The sequence below is a fragment of the Mobula birostris genome, chromosome 28, assembly GCF_030028105.1.
Source record: "Mobula birostris isolate sMobBir1 chromosome 28, sMobBir1.hap1, whole genome shotgun sequence".
NCBI classification, from domain to species: domain Eukaryota; kingdom Metazoa; phylum Chordata; class Chondrichthyes; order Myliobatiformes; family Myliobatidae; genus Mobula; species Mobula birostris.
In genome coordinates, this window is record NC_092397.1 from 12,531,936 (window position 1) to 12,544,754 (window position 12,819).

Sequence of the window (12,819 nt, forward strand, 5' to 3'; positions counted from 1 at the left end):
TTTCTTTGCCGATATTTTTTTTTCGCTCTGTTAAACCTGTACACGCTTAAGTTAATGTTTAAAAAAAACTCCCGCGGACGGAGTCAGGTCAGTTCTCGCATGGTCACTTTGCAGATGATTCGGGAACGCCGGGGAATGCACTCCAGGTCGAAGTGGCTCTCGTAGACGGTGGGGGAGAGCTTCCAGCGGTTGCCCCGGTAGAGACCCAGGTAGGTGTAGGCGTCGGGCTTGAAGGAGAGCGGGCACTTGATGCCTAGCGAGCGGATGGCAGAGTCTAGGCTCACCACCTGCGCCAGGTCGGTGAAGTCGTCACCGGGGATGCAGATCACGTGCTTGGCGCCCGAGGAGGGGCAGAAGGGGCTGACCTTAGCGGCCGGCAGCTTGCCGTCCAGCACCGCCCGGGCGATGCGCCCCCAGGCCTGGTCGACCTTGAAGCCCGTGTCCAGGTGCATCAGCCACTTGCCGCTCAGCACCTTGCGGTTCAGCGCCAGCTCGCTGACCGTCTCGAAGGTGACGGGCCGGCCGCTGGACAGCAGCCTCTCCCAGTCCTCCTGCAGGCCCTCAGCGTCGCCCTGCTCGGCCGGCGGCGAGCAGGTGGGCCCGTAGACGGCGATCCAGCCCACGGGCTCACCCCCCAGCCCCGGCGCCCCGTACCGGAAGGTGCGGGAGGGCCGATTGCTATCCAGCCAGTCGTCGAACTCGGCCCGCGGGGTCTTGCGGCCGTCGAAGACCACCCAGGGGTCCATGTCGGCCGCCATCGACTCCGCCGCGTAGTCGACCGCCTCGCGGGGCTCCCCGGCCGCATCCCCCTCCTCCTCTTCCTCGTGGTCACTCATCCCGCGGGCCTCCAGGCGGTGGGTGTCCTGTGTTAAAGGGAGTGGGAGAGAGTGAGCCATGGGCTTTTGGTGGGGGGGGGGGGGAGCTGCCGCCTGCTCTGTCCTGTCAGACAGCAGGTCCTCACTCACCCCTCCTCCCGTTCTCTTGACCTCACAATACACCTCATTGTGACTTTGCACCTTCCTGTCTGCCTGCCCCCGTACTTTCCCTCTCTTGTCTTCTGCAGGGCGTACCTAATAAAGTGGCCACTGCCTCCCAGTTCCCCATCAAGTTCGGGCTCAGAAACATCAAATGCTCCTCATCCCTGAGGCCTTCCATATATTCACAGAGTCATACAGCACAGAAACAGGCCCCTCGGCCCATCTCATCCATGCTGACCAAGGTTCCCATCTCATCTGAGCCGCTCTCACAATCCGCCTTTGGCCCAGATCCCGCTAAATCCTTCCAATCCATGCAAGAGTCTTGGAAAAGTCATACCTATCCCAACTCACTTCTGGGTAGCTTGTTCAATAATGCACCCCCAGCCCCCACGTAAAGAAGTTGCTCCTTGAGAATCAGCCTCAAGACCCACACCACCAAGAACAGTTACTACCCCTCAACCTTCAGGTTCTTGAACCGAAGGGAATAACTACACTCACCTATTGAGATTTTCCCACAACCAATGATCTCTCTTTAAGGACTCTTTATCTCATGCCCTCATTATTTACTGCCATTTATTTATAATTGCATTTGCACAGTCTGTTGTCTTCTGCACTCTGGTTGATCTTTCGTTGATCCTGTTTACAGTTACTATTCTATAGATTTGCTGAGTATGCCTGCAGGAAAATGAACCTCAGGGTTGTATGTGGTGGCTTGTATGTACTCTGATAATACAATTTACTTTGAACTTTGTTTAGAGATACAGGGCTTTCCAACAAGCCCGCATCGCCCAATTACGCCCATATGACCAATTAACCCGCTAACCTAGCAACGCACACAAAATGCTGGAGGAACTCAGCAGGCCAGGCAGCCTCTATGGAAAAGAGTAAACAGTCGACGTTTCGGGCTGAGACCCTTCAACAGGACATACTAAGCTAGACTATTTTCTCATGGAGAGAAGATTAAAAAATCTGAGGTGCAAAGGGTCTTATGGGGGTCCTTGTGCGGGATTCTCTAGCGGTCACTTTAGGGTGGCGAATGCAATTTCGCATCCTCTTTGAGCGGACTGGAATATGAAAGCAGAGATGTAACATTCAGACTTTATGACGCACTAGCGAGGCCTCACTTGGGAGTTTTAGGCTCCTTTTCGGAGAAAGAATGCGCTTGACATGACAAGGAGGGTCGAGAAAGTGATTCTGGGATTGGAAGGCTTGTCATGTGAAGAGTGTTTGATGGCTCTGGGCCTGTACTCATTGGATTTTGCAAGAATGAGGGGTGACCTCATCGAAACCTATCGAATGGTGAAAGGCCTCAACAGAGTGGATGTGGAGAGGATGTTTCCTATGTGGGTGAAGAGTCTAGGACTAGAGGACACAGCCTCAGAATAGAGGGACGTTCCTTTACAACACAGATAAGGAGGAATTTCTTCAGGGGGCAATGAACCTGTGGGATTTGTTGCCACAGGGTGGCTGTGGAGGCCAAGTCATTGGGTATATTTAAGGCAGAGCTTGATAGATTCTTGATTAGTCAGGGCATGGGGGGATACGGGGAGAAGGCAGGAGATTGGGGCTGAGAGGGGAAATGGATCAGCCATGATGAAATAGCGGAGCAGACTCAATGGGCTGAATGGCCTCATTCTCCTCCTACATCCTATGGTCCTAAAACTGTTCATCATGTAGGAGGAAACCCACACAAGTACAGGAAGAAACTCCAGTGGCAAGAAATGGACCTGGCTCATTCTGCATTTGTTTCTGTTTTACCCTGTTCATTGTATGAACAGTATACATACAGTTTACACTGCGACTGTAATTAACCAGTGTAATCCAATGCACAACTTTGAGTTTACACTGCAACAGTAATTAACCAGTGTAATCCAGTGCACAACTTTGAGTTTACACTGCGACTGTAATTAACCAGTGTAATCCAGTGCACAACTTTGAGTTTACACTGCAACAGTAATCAACCAGTGTAATCCAGTGCACAACTTTGAGTTTACACTGCAACAGTAATTAACCAGTGTAATCCAGTGCACAACTTTGAGTTTACACTGCAACAGTAATTAACCAGTGTAATCCAGTGCGCAGCTTTGCGGTTGAGATCCTCTCCGCATCGGGTGGCAACCTTTCACATTCATCTTGGGTTTTTTAAAAACGAGGCCGAGTCGCTGGCTCGACGCTCAGCAAGGCGCGGGTGGAAAGCGCGCGAGGAGCCGGCCGCTTCGAAGCCGGGACCGCTCGCCCCGGAGTCCGGTGCGGACGCTGCTACGCCGGCTTTGTGGTAGCCAATGAGAAAATGGCGACCAGGCCTCTAGAACGTGGACGCTTTGACCTCAATCTGCCTGGTTATGAGCCTCACTTGTATTTGTCTCTTTATTGATTGGGATACAGGGCAGGACAGGCCCTTCCAGCCGCCGGCCGGCAATCCCCGATTTAATCCCAATCTAAAAACGGGACAATTTACAATCACCAATTAACCTACTAACCGGTCTTTTGGACTGTGGGAGGAAACCGGAGCATCCGGAGGAAACCCAGGCAGTCGCGGGGAGAACGTACAAACCCCTTGTGGACCGCACCGGAATCGAACTCCGAAAGGCCCCGAGCTGAAAAAGTGCCGGGCGAACTGCTATGCTACCGTCGTACCCCGACTGAAGCGACTGACCCACTGGGTTCCATCGGGCTCTCGAAACCCGCTAAACACCATCACACAAATTAATCCGTGATCTACTAAAAAAAATCCCGATTAGTGAAATTCGGACTTTAAATCCAATCGATGCAACAACTATCGACTAAATTCTGACTTTAAATCCAATCGACCCAAACAAATTGATCCAACCCTGGAGAAGAAGTGCTCAACAGTCCCGCGGGTGTAGTCCCTTGGTGGAATGGAGACAGTTTTCTGGCTTTTTTAAAAATTTCAAAATACCACACGGTAACAGAACGTTTGGGCCCAGCGAGCCTGCTGCCCGATTACACCCATGTGACCAATTAACATGTCCGCCTGTAGAATATGGGAGGAAACCGGAGCACCCGGAGGAAACCCACGCGGTCACGGGGAGAACGTACAAACTCTTTACAAGCAGCGGTTGGAATTGAACCCGCGTCGCCGGTACTGTAAACCGTCGTGCTGACCACTATGCTACCATGCCCCCCCCCACCACTCTTCAGTCCACAACGTAGTTACGAACTAATTAATCCAGTAATGAAATTGTGGGCCGAATGGCCAGTCCCGTGCTGTACAGTTCATACTGAGCATTCTACATTGTATTGAAATTGGTTTATCATGGTCAGTGAAAAACTTGTCTTGCATGTTGATCATACAGATCAATTCAATACCGTAACACCATAAGATATAGGAGCAGAATTAGACCATTTGGCCCATCGAGTCTGCTGCACCATTTCATCATGGCTGATCCATTTCCCCCCTCCACCCCAATCTCCTGCCTTCTCCCCGTATCCCTTCATGCCCTGACCAATCAAGAATCCATGAACCTCTGCCTTAAAGACTTGGACAGATTCACCACTCTCTGGCTAAATGCGCTTATGCCGGCCAGTTTAGCGAGCAGAGCGGCGGACACCCCTGCTGAAATCTGGAGGAAGACACACAGAGGATGCAGAGGGGGATCACAAAGGCGAGGAAAGAGGACCGGGTCGAGACAACAGAGACTTACGGAGAAGAGCAGTTCGGTGGGTAATAAAATGGACGAGTTGACGGTGCTAGCCAGGCGTCAGAGAACCTTTCGGGAGTGCAGTGTTTTGTGTTTCACTGGAACGGGGCTGCATGAGGACATACCCGATCAAAACTTCTCCATGGACGGCTTCCAGACCGTTCAGGCTGACCAGAGGTGCACTGAGAGCAGTAAGCGTAAAGGAGTTGGGGGCTTGCTGTTCTGGTTAACAGCAGATGGTGCAATCCAGGTCATATTACGATCGAGGAACGTGCTTGTAGACCGGATATTGAACTTTTTGCTGTTGGACTCCGGCCATAATTCCACCGAGATACAACACTGGGCGGCACGGGAGGTTGTTCCTGCCTGTGGCCATCGAACTTGCAGCTCCTCCCGTGCACGGTCAGACAGCCTGAGCCAATAGGCTGGTCCTGGACTTATTTCCATCTGGCATAGTTTGCATTTTGTTGTTTGATTGTTTGTGGTTTTTGTATTGCTATATTTACGCTCTATTCTTGGTTGGTGCGGCTGTAACGAAACCAAATTTCCCTCGGGATCAATAAAGTATATCTATCTATCTATCTAAAGAAATTCCTCTTCGTCTCCCTTCTAAAACGACGCCTCTCTATTCTGAGGCTGTGTCCTCTGGTCTTAAGACTCCCCCACCATAGGAAACATCCTCCCCACATCCACTCTATCGAGGCCTTTCTCCATTTGATAGGTTTCAATGAGGTCACCCCTCATTCTTCTGAATTCCAGAGCCATCAAACGCTCTTCACATGACAAAAATGCATGGTGCTTTGAGGTAGAACAATGACAGAACGCAGAACGAGGTTGAGATATAGACATTAAGAAAGAGGATGTGCTGGAACTTTTGGAAAGCATCAAGTTGGATAACTCACCGGGACCGGATGAGATGGACCCCAGGCTACTGTGGGAGGCGAGGGAGGAGATTGCTGAGCCTCTGGCGATGATCTTTGCACCATCAATGGGGACGGGAGAGGTTCCGGAGGATTGGAGTGTTGCAGATGTTGTTCCCTTATTCAAGAAAGGAAGTAGAGATAGCCCAGGAAATTATAGACCAGTGAGTCTTAATTCAGTGCTAGATAAGTTGATGGAAAAAGATCCTGAAAGGCAGGATTTATGAACATTTGGAGAGGCATAATATGATAACAGGATAGGTCCAAATCAGCATGGACTTACAAAGGGGAAATCGTGCTTGACTAATCTTCTGGAATTTTTTGAGGATGTAACTATGAAAATGGACAAGGGAGAGCAAGTGAATGTGGATGTAGTGTAACTGGACTTTCAGAAAGCCTTTGATAAAGTCCCACATAGGAGATTAGTGGGCAAAATTAGGGCACATGGTATTCGGGGTAGAGTACTGACATGCATTGAAAATTTTCTGGCTGACAGGAAACAAAGAGTAGCGTTTAACGGGTCCCTTTCGGAATGGCAGGTGGTGGGTGCAGTGGGGTACCGCAGGGTTCAGTGCTGGGACCGTAGCTGTCTACAATATACATTAATGATTTAGATGAAGGGATTAAAAGTAACATTAGCAAATTTGCTGATGACACAAAGCTGGGTGGCAGTGTGAAATGTGAGGAGGATGTTATGAGAATGCAGGGTGACTTGGACAGGCTGGGTGAGTGGGCGGATGCATGGCAGATGCAGTTTAATGTGGATAAATGTGAGGTTATCCACTTTGGTGGTAAGAACAGGAAGGCAGATTATTATCTAAATGGAGTAAAATTAGGAAAAGGGGAAGTACAATGAGATCTAGGTGTTCTTGTACATCAGTCACTGAAAGCAAGCATGCAGGTACAGTAGGCAGTGAAGAAAGCTAATGGCATGCTGGCCTTCTTAACAAGGGGAGTTGAGTATAGGAGCAAAGAGGTCCTTCTGCAGCTGTACAGGGCCCTGGTGAGACCACACCTGGAGTATTGTGTGCAGTTTTGGTCTCCAAATTTGAGGAAGGACATTCTTGCTATTGAGGGGGTGCAGCGTAGGTTCACAAGGTTAATTCCCAGGATGGCAGGACTGTCATATGTTGAAAGGTTGGAGCGACTAGGCTTGTATACACTGGAATTTAGAAGGATGAGGGGGGATCTGATTGAAACATATAAGATTATTAAGGGATTGGACATGCTGGAGGCAGGAAGCATGTTCCCGCTGATGGGTGAGTCCAGAACCAGAGGCCACAGTTTAAGAATAAGGGGTAGGCCATTTAGAACAGAGTTGAGGAAAAACTTTTTCACCCAGAGAGTGGTGGATATATGGAATGCTCTGCCCCAGAAGGCTGTGGAGGCCAAGTCTCCGGATACTTTCAAGAAAGAGATGGATAGAGCTCTTAAAGATAGCAGAATCAAAGGTTATGGGGATAAGGCAGGAACTGGATACTGATTGTGGATGATCAGCCATGATCACAGTGAATGGCGGTGCTGGCTCAAAGGGCCAAATGGCCTACTCCTGCACCTATTGTCTATTAGGAATAGTCAGCATGGCTTTGTCAAAGGCAGGTTGTGCCTTATGAGCCTGATTGAATTTTCTGAGGATGTGACTGAATACATTGATGAAGGTAGAGTAGTAGATGTGGTGTATGTGGATTTCAGCGAGGCATTTGATAAAGTATCCCATTCAAGGTTTATTGAGAAATTGAGGCATGGGATCCAAGGGGACCTTGCTTTCTGGATCCAGAATTGGCTTGCCCACAGAAGGTTGAAGATGGGTCATATTCTGCATGGAGGTCGGTGACCACTGGACACAAAGGTTGGGGGTGTTGTGGAAAGTGTGGAGGGTTGTCAGAGGTTACAGCAGGACATTGATAGGATGCAAAACTGGGCTGAGGAGTGGCAGATGGAGTTCAACCCAGATAAGTGTGAGGTGGTTCAGTTTGGTAAGTCAAACACGATGGCAGAGTATAGTATTAATGGTAAGACTCTTGACAGTGTGGAGGATCAGAGGGATCTTGGGGTCCGAGTCCATAGGACACTCAAAGCTGCTGCGCAGATTGGCTCTGTGGTTAAGAAGGCATACGGTGCATTGGCCTTCATCAACCGTGGGATTGAGTTTAAGAGCCGAGAGGTAATGTTGCAGCTAAATAGGACCCTGGTCAGACCCCACTTGGAGTACTGTGCTCAATTCTGGTCACCTCACTGCAGGACGGATGTGGAAACTATAGAAAGGGTGAAGAGGAGATTTACAAGGCTGTTGCCTGGATTGGGGAGCATGCCTTACGAGAATAGGTTGAGTGAACTCGGCCTTTTCTCCTTGGAGCGACGGAGGATGAGAGGCGTATAAGATGATGAGAGGTGTATAAGATGATGAGAGGCATTAATCATGTGGATAGTCAGCGGCTTTTTCCCAGGGCTGAAATGGCTAGTACGAGAGGGCATGGTTTTAAGGTGCTTGGAAGTAGGTACAGAGGAGATGTCAGGGGTAAGTTTTTTACGCAGAGAGTGGTGAGTGTGTGGAATGGGCTGCTGGCAACGGTGGTGGAGGCGGATACAATAGGGTCTTTTAAGAGACTCCTGGATGGCTCCATGAAGCTCAGAAAAATTGAGGACTCTGGGTAGGCCTAGGTAATTTCTAAGGTGAGGACATGTTCAGTACAGCTTTGTGGGCCAAAGGGCCTGTATTGTGCTGTAGGTTTTCTATGTTTCTATGAGGTGTAACAAGGTAGATTATGAGGTCAAAATGGCTAACAAAACTGTCTGTTCCAGCTGCACAACCTCCCTATCCCTTCATTCCCTGCACATAGAAGCACAGAATGGCACAACACAGAAACAGGCCATTCGGCCCACAATATTGTGCTATCCCAGCTAAAAAGCCAATCCAAAACACCCAAACACTAATCCCTCCTACCTACACCGTGTCCAGATCCCTCCATCTTCCTCACATCCATGTGCCTATCCAAACGTCTCTTAAAAGCCTCTAATGTGTTTGCCTCTACCAGCACACCAGACATCCAACACTCTCTAAGTGAAAAACTTACCCCTCACATTCCCTCTCTCACCTTCAATGCACGCCCTCTGGCATTAGACATTTCAACCCTGGGAAACAGATACTCCCTGTCCACTCTATCTATGCCTCTCATAATCCTGTAAACCTTGATCAGATCTCCCCTCAGCCTCCGGCACTCCAGAGAAAACAACCCAAGTTTATCCAGCCTCTCATGATAGCACACGCCCTCTAAACCAAGCAGCACCCTGGTAAACCTCCTCTGCGCCCTCTCCAAAGCCCCAACATCCATCCTATAGTGGGGCAACCAGAACTGGACACAATACTCCCAATGTGGCCCAACCAGAGTTTTATAAAGTTGCAACATAACCTCTTGACTTTTGAACTCAATCGACTAATAGAGGCAAGCATTCCACAAGCCTTCTGAGCCACATTATCGACCTGTGAGGCCGCTTTCAAGGAGCTATGAACCCGGATCCCATTGTCTTGAATTGATTGTATTTATCTTCACCACCTCCCCGGCCAATGCACTGGAAGTGTCCACTACGCTGTCTTTAAAAGAACTTGCCCGGCACAACCCCTCTGAGTTCTCCCCCCTCACCTTAAGTGCTTGCTCTCCTGAATTTGTTCCTACAGAACTACAGGAGATTATTCTCGCAAAGATACGCAAAACACCAAGTATTTACAAGACGGTGAGCAATTTCAAATTAAAATCTGATTATTGCTGTCTATAAAGCAGTCAATTCGCCGGGGAGCCCACCATTTGTGGAAAACCCCACGATTCTCATCGTGATCGCGTTCTCCCTCTCCGAGGAACTCGAGCACCAACGTATCCCCGGAACAGCCCTCGACCGCCTGCCGCCAGGACCGGCGAACGGTCACCTTGGCCGGGCTCAGGAGCAAGGTCACCAGTAGGCCTGCCGAGCAACCCACCCCCTTCCCTACTGGGTGCCTGTATATCGGGAGCACGGGGCCGAAGTGTAACTAGCCCCTTCAGATATTCAAACAGGGGCTGCAACCTCTCACAGTCCATACAGACATGGTACACTGACTCCTCTGGTCATTGGACGGACAAGTGGACGGGGTGTCACTTAAAAACTTATTCCATGGTACTGCCCAATGCAACACCTTCCACCACGAGTCCCCGATGTAGAGCATAAAGAGGTTTCTGCTGGGGACCACCCTTGCCCTCCAGCATTAGAAATGTTGACCTTGTCTATTCTATCTACGCCTCTGATGTTTTTGAAAACTTCCATTAGGCTGAGCCGCTGAGAAAGGGGTGACGCGGTGGTGTAGCGGTCAGCACAACGGTTTACAGTACCGGCGACCGGTCCCCGCCGCGGCCTGTAAGGAGTTTGTATGTTCAAACCCGTGATCGCGTGGGTTTCCTCCGGGTGCTCCGGTTTCCTCCCACAGTCCAAAGGCGTAGGTTAATTGGTCATTGTAAATTGCCTCGTGATTAGGCTAGGGTTAAATTGAGGGATTGCTGGGCGGCGCAGCTCGAAGGGGGGAAGAACCTATCCCGTGCTGTATCTCAATAAAATAATTTTTTTGAAAAGCCAAGTTTGTCAAATCTCTCTCTACAGCAAAGTACACTTAATACCAGTAAACCTCTCCTAAACCCTCTCCAAAGCCTCAACATCCTTCCTATACATGGTGGGGCTAGAAATACTCCCCGATGTGGCCACACCAGAGTTTTACAAAGTTCAAAGGGGAAGGGAACGTCGACTCAGACCATAAGAGGCTTGCGTCAGGCATTTCCATGCCTTACAAGGTGCAGATTGGAAGTCTGTGCCACTCCTCGCACAGACACTAGAGCAATGTGTAATTAAGTGCCTTGCTCAAGGACACAAACAGGCTGCCTCAGCTGAGGCTTGAACCAGCGACCTTGGGATCACTAGACGAATGCCTTCACCAGTTGGTCATATGCTCACACAAAGTTCAAAGGTTCATGCAGACCCATCTTCTCCAGATAGTCACAGAATACAGAAAAGCTTACAAGTAGTTGAAAGGAAGACATCAACTCCGCCCACTGCACAAAAAGAAAAAGCAAAAACTCGCAACTCCCCCCCAACCCTTTCCTCGCACAGAAACCGACAGAGCAACGTAACTTCCTGACTGCTGAACTCAGTGTCTCGACTAATGAAGCTAGGCTCACCACGTGCCTTCTTTACCGCCCCAGCAGCCTGTGCGCCTGAGAGCCAAGGACTTGGACACCAAGATCCCTCTACCAGAGTAATGCCTCTTTGCATTTGATCTCTCAAACTGGGACGGCACAGTGTGGAGGCCCAGTGGCTGTAGACTCTATTTGGGGAACTCTGAGGTTCATGCCGCATGTGTTTCTGGATTCTACTTGCTCCTTAGCCACAGGCCCCGGGGGTAGGAGGGGAGAAGAGGGGCCTGTCTCCCTAGCAACAAGACCCTGGTGGGGGGCAAGGAGGAGAGAGGGCCTGTCCCTAGCAACTGGGGTGGGGGAGAGAGGACCAGTCTCCCCAGCAACATGTCCTGTGGAGCAGAGGATCTGTCTCCCTAGCAACGGGCTGGGAGGAGGGTGTACTCATCTCTCTAGCAACGGGGCCCTGGGTGGAGTCTGTACTCGTCTCCCTAACAACAGGCCCTGGGTGGAGAAGCGAGAGAGGGCCCGTCCCTAGCAACATGCTGGAGGGGAGGGGGAAGAGAGAGGACCCGTCTCCCTAGCAACGGGGGTGGGGGGGGGGGGAAAGAGGAAGGGAGAGGGAGAGAGAAACAACCTGTCTCCCTAGAAACAACCCCTGGGGGAGGAGGGGCGTCACTCTAGCAACAGACTTTGGGGTAGGAGCGGGAGCCCCCGTCTCCCTAGCAACAGGCCCCGGGGGTAAGAGCGGGAGTCCCCGTCTCCCTAGCAACAGGCCCCGGGGGTAAGAGCGGGAGCCCCCGTCTCCCTAGCAACAGGCCCCGGGGGTAAGAGCGGGAGCCCCCGTCTCCCTAGCAACAGGCCCCGGGGGTAAGAGCGGGAGCCCCCGTCTCCCTAGCAACAGGCACCGGGGGTAAGAACGGGAGCCCCCGTCTCCCTAGCAACAGGCCCTGGGGTTAAGAGCGGACTCCCGTCTCCCTAGCAACCGGACCCGGGGGCGTCACCCTAGCGAGAGCCAGGCTATTACCGAGGCCTTTCCTCCCTCTCGTCCCCCCCCGGTTCCTCCATCCCCACGTCTCACCGTTCCTCTTCCGGTCTCTTCGCTTCCCTCGGGCGGGAGGCCCCTCCTACCCGCCGGCGGAGGAGGCAGAGTCGACACACCGGTGAGGGGGCGGAAAAACGGGCCGCGGCCGGACAGGCAAACGGGCTGGCCGCCTACCTCCCCCGTCTGCGCGCCGGCCCGCCCCGGAGGACCCTGCGCCGCCCCGCTGACGTCAGGGAGCCCGAGCCCCGCAGCCAGAGGCCGAGATGCCGTCGAAGAAGAAAAAATACAACGCGCGGTTCCCGCCGGTGAGTCCGGGGCCGGGACATGTCCCGGGGGTGCGGGGTCCGGTACTGCGGCTCCCGCCGGGGTAGGGAGTCCGGTATCGCGGTTCCTGCCGGTGAGTCCGGGGCCAGAGCCGGTGTCCGGGGTGGGGACATGTAGCGGGGGTGGGTTCGTGCCGGTGAGTCCGGCGTGGGGACAGGTCCCGGTGTTGGGGGGTCCCGTACTGCGGCTCCCGCTGGTGTCTGGGATGGGGACATGTCCTGGGGCTGGGGGTTCGGTACCGTGGCTCCCGCCGGTGAGTCCAAGAACTGGGGTCTGGGGTCTGGGTACTGGGACGTGAACTAGTGGGGTGAGAGGGGAATGCGTCGGGGTACCACTTCCCACCGGTGGGTCCAGTCGGGGGGCGGGGTGGTGAGTACACCATGGGTTGGGGTGGGTGTCCGCCCTGTTTGTCTGGATCTGGTGGTGGTGGGGGGTGGAGGTTGCCGCCGTTTTCTGCCAGGGGAGACGGGTCATCCCGGGGATGGAGGTTCCTGGCGTGGAGTCGGGGGGTCGGTGAGGAAGGGTGTGCATAGAGTGGCGTTTGTGTAACGGGCAGTGCAATAGAGGACCAGGAGAGGTCACCAGCCAGAGGCCTGGGTGGGAGGGAGAGGCCGGGTGGAGGGTGGGGGGACAGGTGCCTCATTGGGACCATTGTGAGCAAAATGGTGAGGAACCCAAAGAATATCCCAGTGGGGTGGGGTGATTGCAGACGCCAGGGTGGTGTGGAGGGGGTGGATC

At 52.3% G+C, this 12,819-nt stretch overlaps 2 protein-coding genes across 2 annotated transcripts in view; one reads left to right on the plus strand and one right to left on the minus strand.

Annotated features, from left to right (window-relative positions):
- On the minus strand, window positions 1–12,017 carry c28h11orf68 (chromosome 28 C11orf68 homolog). Its single transcript, XM_072245979.1, has 2 exons — window positions 11,794–12,017; window positions 1–863 (listed from the first exon to the last, which is right to left on the minus strand). The coding sequence occupies exon 2, from the start codon at window positions 834–836 to the stop codon at window positions 84–86; it is 753 nt and encodes a 250-aa protein (XP_072102080.1). The 5' UTR covers window positions 837–863; window positions 11,794–12,017; the 3' UTR covers window positions 1–83.
- The window catches only part of drap1 (DR1-associated protein 1 (negative cofactor 2 alpha)), a 26,330-nt gene continuing 25,458 nt past the window's right edge, over window positions 11,948–12,819 (plus strand). The window contains exon 1 of the mRNA XM_072245980.1: window positions 11,948–12,062. Coding sequence (XP_072102081.1) covers window positions 12,021–12,062 — 42 coding nt within the window. The 5' untranslated portion in view covers window positions 11,948–12,020. The remainder of the gene's footprint in view (window positions 12,063–12,819) is intronic.

Coding starts and splice junctions, on each gene's coding strand:
- c28h11orf68 (XM_072245979.1), bottom strand. CDS start 836: ATGAGTGACCACGAGGAAGAGGAGGAGGGGGATGCGGCCGGGGAGCCC.